Genomic DNA, 20,921 nt, shown 5'->3' on the forward strand with positions numbered 1-20,921 from the left:
ATACATATACATATACATATACATATACATATACATATACATATACATATACACATACACATACATATACATGTAACTGACTATGCACTCTTTTTTTTGTCCTTGTGGTGGGTGATATTATTATTATTATTGTTATTATTATTATCTATCTCTCTATCTATTGTTTTATATCGTAGAGTAAGGACCAACCCATAGCTGACCTTCCAGCAGGCATTCAGAGGCAGATAACTGAATGGGAGGAGACTGCCCATCCTTCTGCTGTGGAGTAACTAGTGGCCTCAAACCATGCATGGATTGTAGTGCAGTTTCTTACCACCAGGCCAGCAGAGTTCCATATATGTATATGAAGAACTCTTTGGTACAAACATCGTTTTCTCTTGAGTACTTCTTAGGGACATCGCTACTCTATGACAGTCAGCTGGGTTTGGCTAGTCTAGCATGAGCATGGGGAGGTGGCCTTGTTTTAAGCTGCACCAGGGGAAGCTATGATTCTCCCCTGTATGTCTGTAGGTCAATTGGAGGATTTTGCTTCTTGTATCTCTCAACCTTAAGCCAGCAAGCTAGCCAGGGTTTATATTTCTCAGGTTATAGTAGAGATACAAGAGGACAAATGGAAATAAAAATGCTAGTACCTGAGGCCTTTAAAACGTGTAGGTTTGAAACTTACATATTGTTGTCCCAACTCATTTATTGTTGTCCAGCGAAAACCATGTGGCCAAAATTATTTGATGCATTGGCAAAGGAAGGAATGGTAAACTGATGTAATCTTTGGCAATGCCTATGGTTACATCGTGCTTTGAATATCACATCTTTTGTTGGTGTTTTGTGCCATTGAAACAGAACCAAATCATAGTTGACCCACGAGCAAATTATCAGAGTCCATAAATTCCATGAGAAGGGATTGCCCATCTTCTTCCCTCAGAGCAGTTGGTGGATTTGAACCACCTGCTTTTGGGTTGACAGTGCAATTCCTTACCACTAGGCTACCAGAACTCCATACTCTTCTTCAGATAAGTATGAAAAAATCCAATAAAGAGTTTGTTTTATTTTTAAAGAAAATTTTTATTTTATACTGGTTGACTTACAAAGTTTGTATACATTGTTTTTCACTCCAGACCTTTGCCATTTCCTCCACCCATCAAATTGTGTGACCCTATGATTACCCTCCCCATCCTCACCCCTCTGTTCCTACCCTTCCCCCCTTGGGTTCTTATGCCATTATACTAGTATCTTTCTATTTTTACAATAATAGTCTTACATAGTATTTGTCCTTATGGGACTGAGTTAGTTCACTTACTATAATGCTCTTCAGTCCCTCCCAAGTTAGATAGATTTTCAAAATCACTGCCAATAAAGAGTTTAAAAAATAGCTTCTTACTTAAGGATATCCCTTCAAAAACCCATGTTGTATTAAGAAGATGTGAGTTTAAACTCATCTTGTGCAAATATTGTTGTTAAGTGCCGTTGAGTCATAGGTGACTCATAGCGACTCTATGAACGAAAGTCCTCAACACTTGAGTGACTTTCAACCTTTCTCCAAGTTCATAAGGTTTCTGGAGGCAAGCTATTTAATGAAGTGGATGGCACACCTGCTTCCAAGCTTGTTTTAATCGGGGAGCTCCACCTAATTAATACCATCCACCATTGGTAACCATTAATTATCACATTTGACATGTCAGTGTCACAGTGTTCTGCTTCACAGCAACCACAAGTTACCTCTGTACAGCAAGTGGATACACCAGGGCTTTACCACCTAGAAGAATGTTTGACCAAAAATAATGGAAAACAGGCCTGATGGAAGCAGATTAGAGTCATCCACCTTTGGCTTGGTAGCATCACAGTGGGAAATACTGTGCTCACTTACTTTTATAGGCCTAGTTGGGGCTGGCTGTAACCCATATTCCCCCCGTCTTGTTCTTTTGGTTTTTTAGTTCCTATGCAGGCTTTTTTCCTTTCAGTGGAAGCCAACCCCCTGAAGTCTTGGCATCTTCACATTCCTTATTTCTCTCCTCAAAAGCCATTTTGCAGAAAGGACCAGACAAACTAATTCACAGCGAGACATCCCATTGATGTCAAATCGATTTTGACTCAATTCCCAGGACTGTAAATCTTTATGGGAGTGGTCTGCTCACCTTTTCCTCACGGAACACCTGATGAATTTGAACAGCCAACTTTTCCGTTAACAGCCTGACACTAGCCACCAGTACTCCTTATGGTGAGGCTTAAGTGACTGATAAGGACTAAAAATCTAAGTGCTTCTAGAAGCATTTGTGTTTGAACAGGGGTTAAAGGAAAGAAATAATGGAGGGATTTTTACAGAGCAGCTAATAGAGTTTGGAAACAAAGGGTGTCATGGAGGAGGGACAAGGGACATCTCATAGGTCACTATATTTTTTTTTCTTGGACAAGTTACCTGCTTGGGATTGTGGGCAAAGACATATTTGCAGCGATAATCTAGGAAATAGTTTTAGTGATATCAATTCAGACAACTAAACTAATTGCTGTTGAGTTGGAATCACCTAATAGCTGACCCTTCAGTACGTTTGAATCTCATAGGGGGAGATGGCTCATATTACTCCTTCAATCTCTGGTGGATTCAAACTACCAGACAGGTACAACCTTTGGGCTAGCAGTGCAACTCCCTACAGACTATGCCACCTAAGAACTCTCTCTAAGTGACACACTTATCACAATTAGCATGCAAATAATAATTTAACAAGAAATTACATATAAAGCATTTTTTAGAGTATAATAGTTCTTCTAATTCCTACTGAACTTCATATAGTTACTGTCTTTGGGAAACACATACTTAAGTACAGCCGGCACTAGAAAAGAACCCTGTGAACTGTGTCAAGGTTAATAATAAGTAAAATGTTATAAGTAGAGACAGGACAGCAACAGCTGCACAGCATTCTTGGAAGCAGGGCCTCTGACAACATGAAGTCACGCTGTTTTTGCTGTTACTCTCCGTGAACAGAAAATCCTTGTGTTAATTATAAGGAAGACCACAATTCCTTTATGAGACAGAACTGTTTGGCATTGAGAATCTGAAGTCTGCTGCTGGGAAGTCAGGAGCGTGCGGAACAATGCTGAGAGAAGACACAGATCAAGCCTTTGAGAATGTCCTGGCTGAGATTCAGTCTTTCGAACTGCCCATTGAAGCCACTTTAAGGTAGAGTTCCTTTATATTTTACTGCCTCTTCTCTGGTGGCAACAAGGTACCCCTCACATGTTTGCGGTGACTCAGAATCAATGTGATAGCAGTATGTTTAGAGTTTCACTTTTTAAATACTTTTATATAGACCAGTGTAATAATTTTTTTAAAAAATGTTATTCTATAGTGGTTTGCTTATAAAGTTTGCATACATTGTGTTTCATACAATTATTCCCATGCATTATGTTTTATAAAATTAATCATCATTGGACTATGCTTATCATTACCCTGTATAACTATTTTTGAGAAAACATTTTTGATGACTTAACTGCAAAATTTCCTTACCTTTAAAGAAATTCCAATGAATATAGAATCCACTCCAAATAGATATTTTATCACCATCATATGAGATTTGAATTGTTTTATTTAAAATATCACTTATTGAAATACTTCCAGGGGCATTAGGCATTTCAAGTATTAGATAGTATTGGTACAGTAAATTTATGTTTAAATGAATTTCAGAAAAGAAATGGTACATTTATTCATATTATTGTTCTCATGTGCATATGAGCTCTTGGATATGTGAGTTTTTCATTTTCACACATGATTTAAAAATAGCTTCTTTAGTAATATGGATGTTACTTTGCACAGTCCATGAACTGGATTGAAAGGAAAGACTGTGTATCTTTTTGTGTTAAAGGGCTGGCTTTTACAATTCATTTCTCTCTGACTTTCTAATTGTATCTGACACCTATCAGTGTGGGAACAGGGGGACAGTCATTGAATGTGATAGTGACGATCAATAAAGATTTGTTGCCTAATATTTGTAGATCAAATATCAGGAGTTTTTTCTTTCCTTTGTCCTGTGTCTTCATCTTAAGCTGTTTCATCTCAGTTGCTTGAAATCTACTACAACTTAAAGCTGAATAAATGTCTCCTACATATTTAAGCTTGCTTTTACATTAAGCATAAATACGAATCTTTTCAAAGAGCCTTGAGTACTATTGGTGGTATAGTAAGCTACTGAGATTTATTGCTCTATTACTGGAGCCATTTATAAATATGTAGGTATAGTTGTAAAATTGTTAGAACTTCAATACAACTATTCTGTGTTCCTTCATTTTACCTCAGCATGAGCATCTCGTGAGGAATAGCAGGTATTTTTAATATCATATAGTAAATAGAAGAACTAGAGCTCTTTATTAACTGGAAAATCATTGATTTTGTCCTATGTGGAACATACATTGTACTGTACCAGTACTTTGCAATACCTGAGCATTTGCCTGGTGGCCAGGCTAACTGTAAAGCGAAACGGAAGCTGAGGGTAAAGGGCCTAGAATTGTCTCAGCTATTGTTGTCTCTTCTGCCATCGCTGCTTCTGAGTCGTCTGACCCTCCTCATTTTTCCCCTTGCTTCACAAGCTTGGCTTACATCAATAGATTGAATTACTTGCAAGTCATCCTCTCAGCTTCTCGTGTTCGGGCCCTGGGGACTGACTTTTTTCTGCTTGTGTTCCTGGATCTCCTTTGCCTTTTGTTTGAAGGAGAAATAACCTTGTACTTGATTATCTGAAAGGAGAAAAAAACCCTCAAAACAAAACCACAAACCAGACTTGGCAACCACAGTATTCTCCTGGCATTGCCACTTAGAGCAGAGACTGCACAAATAGTGCCCCTTATTGTGACTTTGCCAGCACCATGGCCTGGAATGACAATGGTCAACTTCTTATCTGGGCTGTTTAACAAGTGATATCATTTATCTCTTAAAAGTCACTGTTTGAACACACTAAAGCTATTTTGGAGGACAGAATGGACTTAAAAAATTTTTTTTCCTTTTGTTTTGTTTAGTTTTTTAAAAACTAATGAGGGACCAAAAGTTACAAAGCATAGATAAAATTTGAATGGATAAATGAAGAGTGAAACCTTTACTGAGCAAAACTGCTACATACTAGACAATGGATTAGACAATCCCTCATTACCTCATTTAAACTTTCTTGTATCGCCCTCATTTTATAAGTAAGGAAACTAAAGTGTGAGACGTTGCATTTTGTCTAAGACTACACATTTACTGAAAGGTAGGAACTGAAACTCATCTCTTTCAGGATCCAAGATCACTGGCATTTGCTACTTCTCTATAAATACCTATGCAGGCCTTTTCTATTCAGCTGCTCATATGCAACACATTAGCTCACAGGCCAAATTTGTTGCTGTTGTTAGGTATCCCTCAGTTGGTTCTGACTCATAGCGACCTGGTGTACAACAGAATGAAACATGGCCTTGATCCTGCGCCATCCTTACAACTGTTTCTGGTGGAGCTCACTGTTACTGCCACATGCCACTCTTGTTGAGAGGCTTTCCCCCCTTTGCTAGCCCTTTTCTTTAACACACATGAGGTTCTTCTCCAGGAACCAGGAGCTCTTGGTAACACATCCAAGGTACATTAGACAAAGTCTCACCATTTTCACTTTAAAGGAGCATTCTAGCGTGCTTTTCCCCCAGACAAATCAATTTGTTCTTAAGGCCCTAAAATAACCAAACCAATTGCTTCCAAGTCGATTTCAACTTATTGTTGTTGTTGATTGCCTTCGAGTTGAGTACGACTCATAGCAACTCTATGAACAAAAGTCCTAATGCCTTTCCCTACTTATCGTGATTTCACCAAGTTCATGGAGTTACGAACCCTTAATCAGTTCTCTGATGCTGCAAACAGTTTTGAAAGGACATTGCTTTACTTTTCTCCTGCAGAGCAGCTGGTGGGTTTGAACTGTCAGTCTTTTGGTTAGCAGCCCAGCACATAATGCACCACATACCACCAAGACTCCTTCCAGAAGCTCCTGTTATAGTCAGGAATTTTTTGCCAATACCCTAATTCATAAGCATTAATTCTTCTTCAGTCTTTAATGTTCATTATTTGGCTTTCCCATGCATATGAGGTGATGGAAAAATATCATGTCTTGGGTTGTTGTCGTGTATCTTTGAGTCAGAACAAACCCATAGCTGACTGCTCAGTAGGTTTTCAGAGGCAGTTAATCACATAGGAGGAGACTGCCCATCCTTCTACTGAGGAGCAGCTGGTGGATTTGAACCACCTACCTTCAGGATTGCAGCACAGTTTGTTACCCGGAGGCCACCAGAGCTCCTTGGTCTTGGCTTAGGACCACCTTAATTCTCAAGGTGCTCTTCAACGCTTTAAAGAGATCTTTTTTTGAAGGTTTTGCCAATGAAATATATCATTTGATTTCCTGACTCCTGCTTCCCTGGACAGTGTTATTTGATAATATGCCCTGGGGCCTTCCTCCTGGTATTCAACAGTTCCCTTCCTTTATTACTGGCTGCTCTTATCTCTGCCTGCCAAACAAAAACCTATTCATTTAGCAAGCACAGTTCAACTGCCTTTTCTTCTGTGAAGCCACTCCGGATCCCCGGTGGATATATTAGCATTCCATTCCTTGAAGTTGTAAAGAATCCAGGGCATGTATAATGCCGTGTGTGTGTGTGTGTGTGTGTGTGTGTGTGTGAAGATTCTAGAAGACAAGTCCTGTTTCTTATATAGGATCTTATTTTGTCTACAGATGCTCCCGAAGTGCTGCCACACTAGATAAATAGTGTTGAATTAATTTATTTGAGTTTATGAGCTAATGGTGGTGACCTTACAAGGTAAAAGAAAGACAGGCACTCTAGAGAGAATGCTGTTATTTCCATGAAAAAGAGGAGGTAGAAATATTTTAATAACTGCAAGCTCAGAGAGGGTTGACACAGGGGTGTGGCTGGAGACAAAACTGGATGACAGGGCTCCTAAGGTCCTACCACAAAGCCCCAGAATGGACAGAGAGGGCATTTTGGGGCTGAAGCTGGGACTGCAAGAGCTGAACATTATCAAGGAAAGACCTGCAAATGGGATATGGGATAGATAGAACACTGGAGAGCGCTCCTATTCTTTTTTTGGTCTGTCACAAAAGAGTTGCTTCAACAAACATTTTGTCTTCTGTCAAAACTGAAACTCTGTTAGCTGCCTCTCCAGGCCCACCTTGTCCTCAGATCAAGACCAGGCAGGCTCTGCTTCTCTAACCAGGTGAGCTCAGTGACTCAGAACATAGAAATGCTTTCTAACAAAGTCATCAAGATTGGCTCAACCACTCTTCTCTCATGGAAGTACCCACACCTCCCCGGCACAGTCTTCTGAGTGAGGGGATCTCTTCTGTCTGAGGAGTTGTGAGGGTTTGCTAAGACCAACAGTGGCTCTAATGGGGGATATCATCAGCCATCCCAGGATGCAATCCTGTCACTTCCTGACTTCATATTTGACCACACCTGCAGCAAGCTAACCCCAGATAGTTCAGCCTGCCTCTGGTCCTGACTCTGGTGGAAAAGTGGATGGGAATCCGTTGATTCTGACTTCCTGTTGTTCCTCTCATTCTCCATAAGTAATCAGTGAATTGTCTGTAGCACTAGTTTGAAGGAGTGACAGTTTCAGAGCAGAGTTGAGACATTAGCCTTTTTCTGAATCCAGGCAGTTTCCAGAGTGCAAATGAGATCTGTTCCTGTGTCTTTAAGAACGTATAGGTAAGTCAGATTGGTGTGTACAGTTTTCATTCAGCCTCACAATAACAAAAGAGAAGACTCATAGCCTTTTCAATGCTTTAAAAGCTGTGCAGGCAGCAAGTGAAAGTGATTGTGATGAAGACTGTGTTGCAAGTAGAGGTTAGTTCAATCTTATTAAAGTCAGGACAAAGTTAGATAGTAATAAAGAGCAAGCAGGAAATCAAGAGACAAATTGCATTGGGAAAGTCGCCTGTGAGGGACCTCTCAAGAGTACTGAAGAGCAACAATGTCAGGTTGGAGACTAAGGTGCACCTGATCTGGGCTATAGTCTTCACAATTATGTGCTATGCATCAGAGAGTTGGACAGTGAATAGGGTTGACAGAAAGAGGATTGATGTCTTTGAGCTGTGGTGCTGGAGAAGAGTGTTGAATATACCATGGTCTGCCAGGAGAACAAACAGGTTTGTCCTGGAGAAGGTGAAGCTAGAATGCTCCTTGGAGTCAAGGATTCTGAAATTTCGTCTGATATACTTTGGGCATGTTGCAAGGAGGGACTGGTCCTTGGAGAGGGACATCATGTTTGGCAGAGTGGAGGGGCAGCGAAGGAGAGGAAGACCTTTGATGAGATGGATCGATTCTGTGACTGGAGTGGTGGGAATAAGTGCGTTTGAGATGGCTAGGTTGGCACAGGACAGAACAGTGTTTAGAGCTCTTGTACATAGGGTCGCTATGAGTCGCAAACGACTCGATGACACACAAGAACAAGAAGAAGAAGCTTCCATAAGTTGTAAGTTCTTCACTGAGTGAAACTGAGTAGTAAAATTTGTGAAAGGTGGAACTTGTGAAAATCTTTAGAGAAAATAAATTCAAATACTTGCCACCAACTAAGGACAACGTACAAGTGATGGCTGTACCTTGTCAAAGGCAGAAAACTTGTGAGGCAGGAAAAGCAGGGCTGTCTCTTCACGTTCCAGCTCTCAGAGGTTTCACCGTGGTGGATCTGTGTTGCAATGGGATTCTCATTAAAGACTACCCAGCTAGCTATAAAAATGAAACTGAGATCACAATTCCAAGATGGGGAGTGGAATTTGATGTTAGCCACATGATTGAACTTAAGAGAAAAGGGAGTGTTTGGTTTTTGTTTTTTTTTTTTTTTTGGTTGTTGGGTTTTGGATTTTTTTTTTTTTTTATGCCTACTGCTAATGACGTTATTGTCCTAGCGTGAGTCAGCTTTGGGCATCAAAACCTCCTGGCTGTCAGAAGACTCCCACACTTGCCACGGAGCCAGACTGACTCAAAGCTGACCTCCAGCAGGTTTTCAGGGGCAGAGAACTACATAGGAGGAGAATGCCCAACTTTCTCCTGAGGAGCTATTGAGGGATTTGAACTTAAACCTCCAAAGAGTCACCAACCTTGGGTAGGATCACAGCTTCCTGGGACTATGTGAGCCAACTGTGGCTGACTGTGACCTTATGAACAACAGGTCTGAACCCTGACCTATCCTGTTCCACACTCACCATCCTCTACATACTCAAGCCCAGTGCTATAATCACTGTGTCAGTCTATCTTGTTGAGGGTCTCCCTCTCTTTCTCTGACTTTTCTCTCTTTGCCAGCATGATGTCCTTTTCTAAGGACTGGTCACACAACACACCAAAGGGCAGGCATGATGACGTTTTACAGTCCTTACCTCTAAAGAACACCCTCGTTGAACACCCTCCTCTAAGATAGACTTGTTTGTTCTTTTGGCAGTCCATAGGATATTTGTACTCTTTTCCAACACTATAATTCAAAAGACATACATTCTTTGTCAGTCTTCCTTCTTCACAGTTCAACTTTCAGATGCATAAGAAGTAATTAAAAATACCACAGTTTGAAGGAAAAGGACTTTATTTCTAGTAGATCAGCTCTAAAGGAATGACTGCAATGAAAGTTATTCAAACAGAAAGACAGTGATACAGAAGGAAATTTAAAGCATCATTAATGTGCAAGCAAGTTTGAAACATTAATAAGTAATTTTTTTCAGTTTATTAAAGAGAATATGATGGCTTGGACCAGGTATGCTTTAGCCATTAAAGTGACATTATTCATCTTTAACATTTTAAAAAGGTCCTTGACAGCAGGTTTCTTCAGTGCAACATGTTTTTTTATTTTGTGACTGCTATTACCATAGGTATTAATTGTGGGTCCCAGTAAAATGAAATCCTTGATCATTTGAATCTTTTCTCCCTCTATTATGATGCCACCTATTGGTCCAGTGGTGAAGATTTGTGTTTTCTTGACATTGAGATGTAATCTATATTGAAGGCTATAGTCTTTGATCTTCATTAAGTGCTTTAAGCCTTCTTCACTTTCTGTAATCAAGGTCCTCAACTGCATAATGAAGTTTGTTGATGAGTCTTCCTCCAAACTTGATGTCACATTCTGCTTCACATGTTCCAACTTCTCAATTTATTTACTCAGCATATATATTTAAGTGTGGAAAAAGACAACAACAGTGATGAAAACCTTTTGTGATTTTAAACCAGGCATGGCTATCTTGTTCTGTTCAGATGACTGCTTTTTGGTCTAAATATCGGTTTCACACGACCACAATTAAGTGTTCTGGGATTCCCATTCTTCACAGTGTTACCCATAATCTGTTATGAACAGCATGGAGGGAATTAGTGGGAGATAAAAAAGAGAGAATGAGAAGGCATATCCAAAAAAGGTCCTGCAGAGGTCTGGGAAAAACAGGAGGAAAAGGGAATTGTACAAGATGACGTACCAGAAGGAATTTTTGTAATTGTTTTATCCTAACATAATTGTTTTACAGTTGCATTCACAGACTCTCTCAGGCTCTTTTCCAAAAGCTGGCCATGAAGTTTTACCCGTTTAACAGCAAACAGGATACTGTATCTCTTTGAAGCTAATGTTTTCAGGAATGAAGATAATGTACTTTTAGGAAAGAACAAAAAACCCATTAAAAAACAAAACTAAAAAAAAACACCTTAAAAACTCAAACCCTAAACTGTCAATGCTGTAAAGTGTTAGGTGATAATACTAAAAACGAAACATACATGCATGTACATATATGCATAAGTAGCTAAAATTCATTCACAGATAACTGATGTCATAATTAAATGCCCAGGAACGGCCCAGCCCACTACCATCAGAGACCTCGGGCTTCCTGAGGTGCTGCCGGCAGGGCAGGCCTCAGACATGCCCATGCCCTCATTTCTTTCTTTTTTTATCTTATTGTTGTTATTGAGAATATAAACAATAAAAATATTTTTCAGGTTATCAAGTTTCTAAACAGACAATTCAGTGATACTGATTTTATGCTCTCTGAATTGTTCCTCCCCCATTGCTATCCAATCTAACCAACCTAATAAAAAGAGTTCTGGTGGTTCAAAGCATAATATGCCAGGCTGATAATAGAAGGGCTGGTGGTTTGAATCTACCAGTCTCTCTGTGGGAGAAGCATGGACAATCTCCTCCCTGTGTAGATTTACAGCCTCAGAGACACGATGGAGGTTTATTATGAGTCGGAACTGACTCAATGGCCATGGCCATGGGTTGGGTTTCATTCTTTGAAAGGTGCCTGAAACAAAGGGCTTAAACACAATAGAGATTGTGGAGATAGTGCAGGTTCAGACAGGATTTTCAACCTGTCCTTCCAGGATTACTATGAATTGGAGTTGGACAATGACTAGGGAGGATAGAAGGAGAATTGATGCCTTTGAGTTGTGGTGCTGGAGAAGAGTATTGATTGTACCATGGACTGCCAAGAAAAACAAACAGATTCATCCTGGAGAGGGTTAAACCAGGCTACTCCTTGGAGGCAAGGATTCTAGGACTTCGTCTGACATACTTTGGGCATATTGCAAGGAGGGACAGGTCCTTGGAGAGGGACATCATGCTTGGGAGGGTGGAGGGACAGCGCAAGAGGGGAAGACCCTCTATGAGATGGATTGATTCAGTGACTGGAGTAATCAGGATGGGTGTGTCAGAGGCAGCGCAATTGGCACAGGATAGAGCAGGGTTTAGGGCTGTTGTACATAGGGTCGCTATGAGTCGCAAACGACTCAACCTCGACGGCACATAACAACAACAACAACAACAACAACAACAACAACAACAACAACATACAGGTATGAGTCACAGACTCAACAGCACATAACAACAACATACAGCAATTAACAATAACCTGAATTTAAAAACCAACTCAAGAATAGATTTGATGCACTGTACACTAGCAATTGAAGACCAGATGAGTGGTGGGATGACATCAAGGATATCATCTACGAAGATAGCAAGAGGTCATTACAAAGATAAAAGACACAGAAAAGACCAAAATGGATGTCAGAGGAGGCATTGGAACTTTATTAGAATGTAAAGAAGCCAAAACAAAATGCGGAAATGCTGAAGTCACAGAAATGCTGAAGTAACAGAGATTTCAAAGTACAGTAAGGTATTTTCATCAAATGTGCACAGAGCTACAATTAGAAGAGAAAAACATGCTTGGCATTTCTCAAGCTGAAAGATCTGAAAAATAAATTCAAGCCTTAAGTTGTTGTACTGAGAGATGCTATTGGGGAAAGTCTTGAATGATCCAGGAAGTGTCAAAAGAAGATGGGAGGGGGGAAAGAGATGGAAGGAAAACACAGCGTAAAAAGAGCAAGAGCCACATGGACACAATCATATCTGACCTTTAGCAACTCCGCAAAGGGGAATTGTCCCCATCAACAACACCAACACCACAAAAACAATTCCCGTGAGGTCAGATATGTCTCCCATGCTCTCACACCTCTTTCTACTCATTCTAACACCAATATAACTGCTTTACTGGGTCCAAAATCTGATGCAATAGCTCAGAGGACATAGAATGATATTTGGGAAGTCAAAAGGCTATAATTAAGGTTAGTAGCAGAATACAGTCAGGACAGCTTCTAAAATGTGCTACCAGATGCCTCAGCCATGAACCTCAGGGCTTTTGGCTGTGTTACAAGGGTCTCAGTCCTGTCAATATTAGCTTTTCCCTCCACAGTCTTCCAACAAACTTAGGAAAAGGCTTTGAGTTCTAGTTCCTGATGGGATAACAATCCCAAAGTTCACTCTGTCTCATGTCAAGTCTCTGGTTTTCCTCTGTGGCTGCTATGACTGTTGTTCTCATCCTGAAGAATACTTTTCATTTGCTGCTTCTTTGCTGGTGGTAAAGTTTCTCTTTTTGTGCTGCTGGATCTGCTCAATTTAATGGCAAGACAAAGCCAATCACCTTGTGGACAGGCTAATATGCCCTATTCATATATTTCCACTTATCCATATGTCAAAGTCAAATTCAATGGCTGAGACAGCCATTTTGAACACTAAGCCCATAATACTACATGCAGAGTAACTGTACCAAAAATAACTGCTGGGCACTGAATCATTCAGGAAATAGCATATGATCAAGAGTCAGTAATAATGAAGAAAGAAGTTTAAGTTGCACTGAAGGTGTTGGCAAAAAAAATAAGGCCCTTGGAGGAGATCCATATTTGTTCTCATTTCAATAAAAAGTGATCTAACAAAATGTGTAAATTCTCAAACAATATCACAAACAAGTAAAACTTTGCTGAAAATTACTAGAACAGTTCATAGTTCTGTAGTTCACAGGGCCACTGTTAGTCATAGTGGCCTAGACAACACCTAACAGCAACAGGATTTCTTGTCTAAAAGGAGAGATTACTCAAATAATGTTTACCTCTGTTTTACTGACTATGCAAAAGTATTCAATTGTGTGGATCATAACAAATTACAGATAACATTGTGAAGAATGTGAATTGCAGAACACTTAAATTGTGCTCATGGAAAGCCATTTGTAGACAACAAAAAGACAGTCATTGTAACACAACCAAAGGCTTATTACAAGGTTTCTTTTTTAAAACTAGGATAGGTATGGCGTGCATTGTACCCTTTTGTAATATTTATTCCACCTGACTGCTAAGGAAATAATTTAAGAAGCTGGACCATACTATGAGGAGTGCAGCACTAGCACGAGAGAGGACTCATTAGCAATCTCTAATATGTAGAAGGCACAACCTTGCTTGCTGAAAGCGAAGAGGACTTGACACAGTGAAGAAGCTTAAAGACTATAGCTTTCAAGTATGGCTTATTCCTCAACATAAGGAAAACAAATCCCCTCACAACATAAAGAAGTAACATCCTCATGCACTGACAAGGATGGCAAGTAAAAAAATGGAACAGTGGGGAGAAAGGAGACTAGAAGAGACAAGACAAAATAGTTTGTATTACAAACTAGGAGGGAAAGATAAAGAAAAGAGGGAGAATGGAACTTCAAGAAGGCAGCATTGTATTTTAATTTCCCACTGGATTTAAAAATACTTAGTTTGAGCCTAAGTAAGTTAATGATGCTTTTAGGATATCATCCTTGGGGAAAGACTACCTATCTACATCATTTGTAGGGCCCATTGTAAAATGAAACATATAGCTTATTCTTCAAAAATTATTACAAATTTCAAGATGGTAGCAGTTAAACTTTAGTTCAAGGCCCAAGTTAAAAACTCTGTCTACACAGATTGCGTGCCCATTAGCTGGATCCATCCAAAGGCATCCTTATAGAGCCTGGCACAGGGCAAGCTTTCAATAAAAATTGTCAAATGAATGGAAACTGGGACTAATTAGTATTTTTTAAAATTTTATTTATTTTGTGTGTGTACTGCCAAATCAGATCTGACTGACACAGGAGGAGATTGCCCTTCCTTCTTCAGCAGATCATCTGGTGGATTAGAACCACGTACCTCTGGGATTGAGGAACTAATTATTTTTTAACTCCTCTTAGGACTGACTGGCCTGTATTTCAGAAAATTGATTTTATTTTACTTTATTCTAAATGTCCTTTTGTTTTTCCACCATGGAGCTCTGATCTATATGGAGATGGTTTTGTTGCAGGAATGATCTCTAATGATCGGATGTTGCTTTTTTCACACGTATTCCTGTGCACTTACTGAGAATGGCCACATGGAGTCACTGCATTAGCAAGCTGAGACCTGGTGTTGCTATCACTGTTGGAATCTGGAATCAATAGCTAAAAGGCAGTTTTAAGAGGATAAAGATCAGGATGTTTGCTACAGAGTTCCCAGGGGTGGGGAGTGCAATAATTTTGTAGTGCTGTATCTTATGTGGCATCATTTTGCACCATTACACTTGTCATTAGAAGTATCTGCATGTGGGTTACCCATCTTCTTGTGGTGCACTGTTGGGTTGGCACCAACCCATAAATGACCCTCCAGTGGGTTTTAAGAGGCAGTAAAGCCTATGGGAGGAGACTGCCCATCTTTCTTCTGTGGAACAGTTGGTCGATTAAAACCACATACCTATGGGTTGGCATCATAATTTCTTAACAGCTTCCTTAATAAATATTAAGTAGGCAACTATGGTGCACAAGGCAACACAACCTGATGGTGAGGGGATTAACACACCTCCTTACTAGTCAGGAAGGTCAGCAGTTAAAAACTACCAGCTGCTTTGAGGGAGAAAGATGTGGCAGCCCATTCCTGTCAGAAATTTACAACCTAAGGGGCAATTTTATTCTATTCTATATGGACAGTGACTAAGGATGACAGAAGAACAAGCAAAGCCTTTGAGTTGTGGTGCTGGAGAAGAGTATTGAACATATACCAAGAGAACAAACAGACCTATCTTGGAGAGGGAGAAACCAAGCTACTCCTTAGAGGCAAGGATTTTGAAGATCTGTTTCATATACTTTGGGCATGTTCCCAGAAGGATCAGTCCTTGGAGAAGGACATCATGCTTCGAAGGGTGGAGGGACAGTGCAAGAGAGAAAGACCCTGGATGAGATTGATTAACACAGTAACTGGGGCAATGGGGGTAGGTTTGTCTGAGACAATTAGACTACCTCAGGATATAGTGGGGTTCAGAGCTATTATACATAGGGTAACTATGAGTTGCAGGTGACTCAATGGTACATAACAACAACAACAACAAAATATGGTAACTGTGAATATCTTACAAAGCACTGACGTGGACAATGAACAGTAGAGACATTGTCCCTGTGCCTGGAGGTGGAGTCAGCTTTAGAAATTTACCTGTTTGCCGAGGATATAACAGAGTGTTGCCTTAAAAACAATGATCACACTTCACTTACAAGTGCAGAATCCACTAAAGTGGATTCAGAACCAAGAGTTAAACCCCAAGAACTGTTTCTATTTTCCCCTTCTGCACCTTCAGGAAACAAATTTTAAGCAGTCTCTACCCATTAAGCGACTAGAATAAGTTTGGGTCCAGAAGCTCCCTTATACACACCAATATCATTTGTTTTTTGTTAATGATTAGAAATATGACTATTTAGGTGCTTGATTCTTATTATCAAAGTGAAAGCTAAATGCTGAGCCACCTGGTTTAATAATGAGTGACGGATGCTGCTAGCATCTAGTGTTACTGTTGATTGAACTCTAGGCTAAATCTTATACTATCTTAGACTATATATTATCTCTCAATAATTAATATTAGCATCCTGCCTGGTGAACTAATGTTATCCCTAGTTCATACCTGAAGAAAGTGAAGCTTGGAAAAAATAAGTAACTATCCTGATGACCATCACTTAGTAAGACATGAGTTGGAATTTGAACCAACCAGTTAAATGCTAGACCAGGGCAGCTCTAGTCCATAGGCTCTTGATGGAGGGGCTTCCTATGATTTTAGTTTCTAGACAAGTGGCTCAGTGCATGAGGTGCTAATGATGGAAGAGTTTGTTTATTCACTACTTAAATCCTTTGCTGATTTGTTTCATACTGGTCACAGTACAAGTCTTGTCTCTTGGCCAGTCTTGCCAGTTTTCTCCTCCTGAAAGACCTGATGAAAGATTATGAGATGTGCTGCAATCCCAGAGGCACACAGTTCAAATCCACCGGCAGCTCCACAGGAGAAGGATGAACAATCTCCTCCCATGCAATTTACTGAATCTGAAAACCTGCTTAAGGGTCAGCTATGGGTTGGTTCTGACTCAACTTGGACATTCTGATTCAAGGGCAGAAAAAAATGGTGAAGACATATTGTTGTCATGTGCTATCAAGTCACTTGCAACTCATAGCAACCCTGTGACAACAACTGTGAACCCTCCTGTATCTTGAACCAATGTCATTGTCTCCAACACACCTATCCCCATTACATTATCACAGTCACTGAGCCAATTCATCTCATCTAGGGTCTTCCTCTCTTGTGTTGTCCCTCTACCTTTCCAAGAATGATATATGTCTCCAAGGACTGGTCCCTCCTGCAATGATACACCCCCTCCCCATAAATGTATGTATATGAGAAAAATAACTCCACATATCTGTACAATGTCTGTGTTATTGTTGTTGTGTGCCCTTGGATTGGAATCTAGTTGCCCATCTTTCTCTTGCAGAGCAGCTGGTAGATTTGAACCATGTGCCATCAGGACTGCAGCACAACTTCTTACTACTAGTCTACAATGTCTGTATGTGCCTATTAGGCAACATCATAATAGATGGGGAAAATATTGAAAGTGTCAACAATTTAATCTTACTTGAATCCACAATCAATACCCTTGATATCAGCAGTAAGGAGATTCAGAGACATACAGCATTGGGAAAGTCTGCTGTCAGGGACCTCTCCAAAGTCCTGAAGAGTAATGATCTAAGTTTAAAGACAAAATGTACCTGACTCAGGCCATGGTTTTCCCAATCATTTGCTAAGCATCTGAAAGCTGGCAATGAATAAGGATGATAGAAGAAGAATTGATGCCTTTGAGTTCTAGAGTTGAAGAAGAATATTCCATGGACTGCCAAAAGAACAAATAGATACGTCTTGTAGAGAATTCGGCCAGCGTGCTCCTTGGAGGCAAGGATGGAGAAGATTCATCCCACACACTTTGGGCATGTTGTTAGGAAAGGCTATTCTTCAGAGAGGGCCATCATACCTGGGAAGGTAAAGAGTCAGTGAAAATGAAGAAGACTCTCAATATGATGGACTCATCCAATGACTCTGGCAATGGGCTCAAGTGTGTTGGGGATGATGAGGATGGTGCAGACTAGGACAGGGTTCAGATCTGTTTTTCATAGGGTTGACGTGAGTCATATGTGACTCAACAACACGTAGCAACAGCAATAACACTCCCAATCTACTGGACCAGATTGATGAAAACATTTCTCCTCTGGGCAAAACAAGATCGGTAAAAGACATTCTGCCTCTTTTAAATTACCTGAACAAACAGTAGTAATTGCTGAACAGTTCTGTATTTTCCAACTCACTAGCTGTGTGGCCTTGGGCAAGTGCCTTAACCTCTCCTGATATTTATTTCTTCAAATTGAATTAAGAATAAGGAAAGTACCCTACAGGACTGTAGTAGAGCTCAGCCAATAGTGCTCAGTAAATCGCAATACGATTTGTATTTTAGCTTACAACCAATATTCTTTATTTGAGAGCCTTTTAGAAATAAAATAAAATAATGGGCTTTTGCAGGGGAGGTGTTCATATGTATTCAGAGCCTTATGGAGAAAAACGGGCATTCTCCACCTACGTGATTTACAGCCTCCTGAAAACTTCTGGAGAGTCAGCTATCAGTTAGTTCTGAGCCCATGGGAATGAGTTTGAATTTAGAGTATTGTGGTATTGTGGATTAAGTGTTGGGCTACGAACTGAAATGTCAGTGGATTGAATCCACTAGCTGCTCCATGGACAAAAGATGAGGCAGTTCATTTATCTAACGATTTACCACCTTGGGAACTCTATGGGCAGTCCTGTTCTCTTCCAGGGTCACTCTTAAATTGGAATCAACCTGATGGCAGTGGGTTTGGCTTATGTATTGTATTCTCTCGCTCTTCTCATTCTTCTCTCTCTCTCTCTCTTTTTCTCTCCTTGTTGTATGTCAGAAGTGACTCAGAACTGACCCTCTGTTAGGTTTCTGAGATTGTAAATTGCAAGGCAGAAGACTGTCTGTCTTTCTGCTTTCGAGGGACAGTGGATTTAAACTGTCAGAGGCATGGCCTTCAGGTTATTGGTGAGACTTCGATAGACTGTGCCACTGGAGCATGAATGTGTGAATGTGTGTGTGTACACACACACACGGCTGGTGGCCTGGTGGTAAGGAGCTGTGCTGCCAACCAAAGACACACAGTTCGAATTCACCAGCTGCTCCACTGGAGAAAGATGGACAGTCTCCCCCAGTGCAATTCACTGCCTGTGAAAACCCACTGGAGGGTCAGCTATAAGTTGGTTCTGACTCTATGGGACATAACATCACCACCAGCTATATATTTAATAAGTTGTATACTTTGGGCACGTGGCCAGAAAGGGTCAGTCCTTAGAGTACGACATCATGCTCGAAGGGTGGAGGGACAGTGGAAGAGAGAAAGACCCAGGTTGAGATGGATTGACACAGTAACTGGGATAATGGCGTTAGGTGTGTGCGAGTCAGTGAAATTGACTCAGGACAGGTCAGGGTTCAGAGCTGTTGTACATAGGGTCACTATGAACAGCAGGCGACTCAATGACACATAACAACAATAGCTACATGGATATAACAATAAACATAGGTGTTATATGCTATAATAGATATCCATGATTAGAATCTATAAACTTACTGAGGACATTTTCATTTAGCTAAAAACCTTTCAGGTACACATGAAACCATTAGGAGTCACAGAGGGAACAGCAAAAGCTGTTGCAGAAGGGAGAAGTGGTCAGCAGACTTCCCTCCATCCTGACTGGAGCCGTGGGGAAGATACAGCTGCTTGCTTAGGGCCAAGTACTGCTGACCTGTGAACAACTCTAGTGCTAGGGATGCCAGTCGCCGACACCATTGAAAATCTGCACAGAAGTTATAGGTGACCTCTGAACAGTGCAGGTCTCAGCTGCATGGGCCCATTTACATTTTCCCTGCCCCTCATTGCCATTGTGGTGAGAGCAAACTTTGCATTCAAATAACGAATGCCAGTGTGATCTAACCACCTCCATGTGAACTGCAGATACTTGCAACACTTGAGCTGCCTGCAGTAGTAACAGAGAAAGGGAGCCGTCTGCATTGCAATTCAAACCCGTGATGTCCAAGGGTCAACTGTAATCTCTGTGGGTAGATTTTGAAACAGTCCTGGAATGCCGAGTGAATGAGCAGGGCCTTATAGAAAGCGCAGAGAGTTGGGGAGGTTGAGGCCTTGGACAGATGGCATCAGAAATGGTGAAGAGAGGGCCTGGCTGATTGAACACATACGAGGAAGGTTCCAACAGGAAGCAGGTGCCATCAGAGACCAGCACTGAGCCAGGCCGTGCTCTCTTCACCTTCCCTGACTCTTCAGTGAATTTTGATCATGCTCACTGAAGGATTTAAACCAGCCTGCTATTTCCTAGAGAGAACTGGCTTTTCATTACCCTTGTAGGAGGACAAAGAGCTTGTTCTAATCTCATGTTCTGGGTTCAGGTTCAGTTTTTAAAAAGGTAAATTATTCCTTCTCAAAGCTAAACCTTCAATTTCCCAGAGACATCACTGGGAAAATGCAGTCTGTCAAGTGACACAATCGGAGGGGGAGACACTAAAGGGACGGTGAAATTTTTGTGCAGTGTTCAGGAGAAATGTATTTTAATACAAATATTCTCTTTGTTGTTAGGTGTCGTGGAGTCTACTATGACTCATAGCAACCCTGTGAACTGCACATCTGAAGCTTGTCCTATCCTGTAATATCCTCAAGACTTCTGTCATGCTCAAGCCAACAGTAGCAATTGCTGACTCTACTCATCTCATTGACAGTGGTTCTTCTCTCCTTTTCTGACTTTTCCAGCATCGTATCTCTACCCAAGGACTGATTCCTCCTGAAAATGTACCCAAAGTATGTTAAGATGAAGTTTCACCATTATTGTCTCTAAGGAGCTCGCTGGCTGCATTTCTTTTGTTGCAGTTCATGGGATATTCAGTACTCTTCTCCAACCTCACAATTCAAAGGCATCAGTTGTTGGGTTTTCCTACTCATTGTCCAACTTTCAGAGGCATAGGAAACAACTGAAAATACTATGGCTTGGATTAGGCACACTGCCTGAATTGGTTTTGGTCAAACATTCTTTTAAGTGGTATAGCACTGGTCTGCCCGTTTGCTGTGCAGAGGTAACTCCTGGTGGCTGTGATGCTAAACACTGTGACTGATGTGCCAAATGTGATAATGGTTACCCATGGTGGACAGTGTTTGGTGGAGTTCCCCAATTAAAACGAGCTTGGAAG

At 40.7% G+C, this 20,921-nt stretch overlaps 1 protein-coding gene across 1 annotated transcript in view; it reads left to right on the forward strand.

Annotated features, from left to right (window-relative positions):
* The first annotated feature begins 3,063 nt into the window (after window positions 1-3,063).
* Window positions 3,064-20,921, forward strand: part of EXOC6 (exocyst complex component 6) — a 254,131-nt gene continuing 236,273 nt past the window's right edge. The window contains exon 1 of the mRNA XM_006880347.1: window positions 3,064-3,172. Within this exon, the coding sequence (XP_006880409.1) occupies window positions 3,087-3,172 (86 nt within the window). The 5' untranslated portion in view covers window positions 3,064-3,086. The remainder of the gene's footprint in view (window positions 3,173-20,921) is intronic.

The sequence above is a fragment of the Elephantulus edwardii genome, unplaced genomic scaffold (assembly GCF_000299155.1).
Source record: "Elephantulus edwardii isolate Elephantulus edwardi_28Jun2011 unplaced genomic scaffold, EleEdw1.0 scaffold00007, whole genome shotgun sequence".
Taxonomy (NCBI): domain Eukaryota; kingdom Metazoa; phylum Chordata; class Mammalia; order Macroscelidea; family Macroscelididae; genus Elephantulus; species Elephantulus edwardii.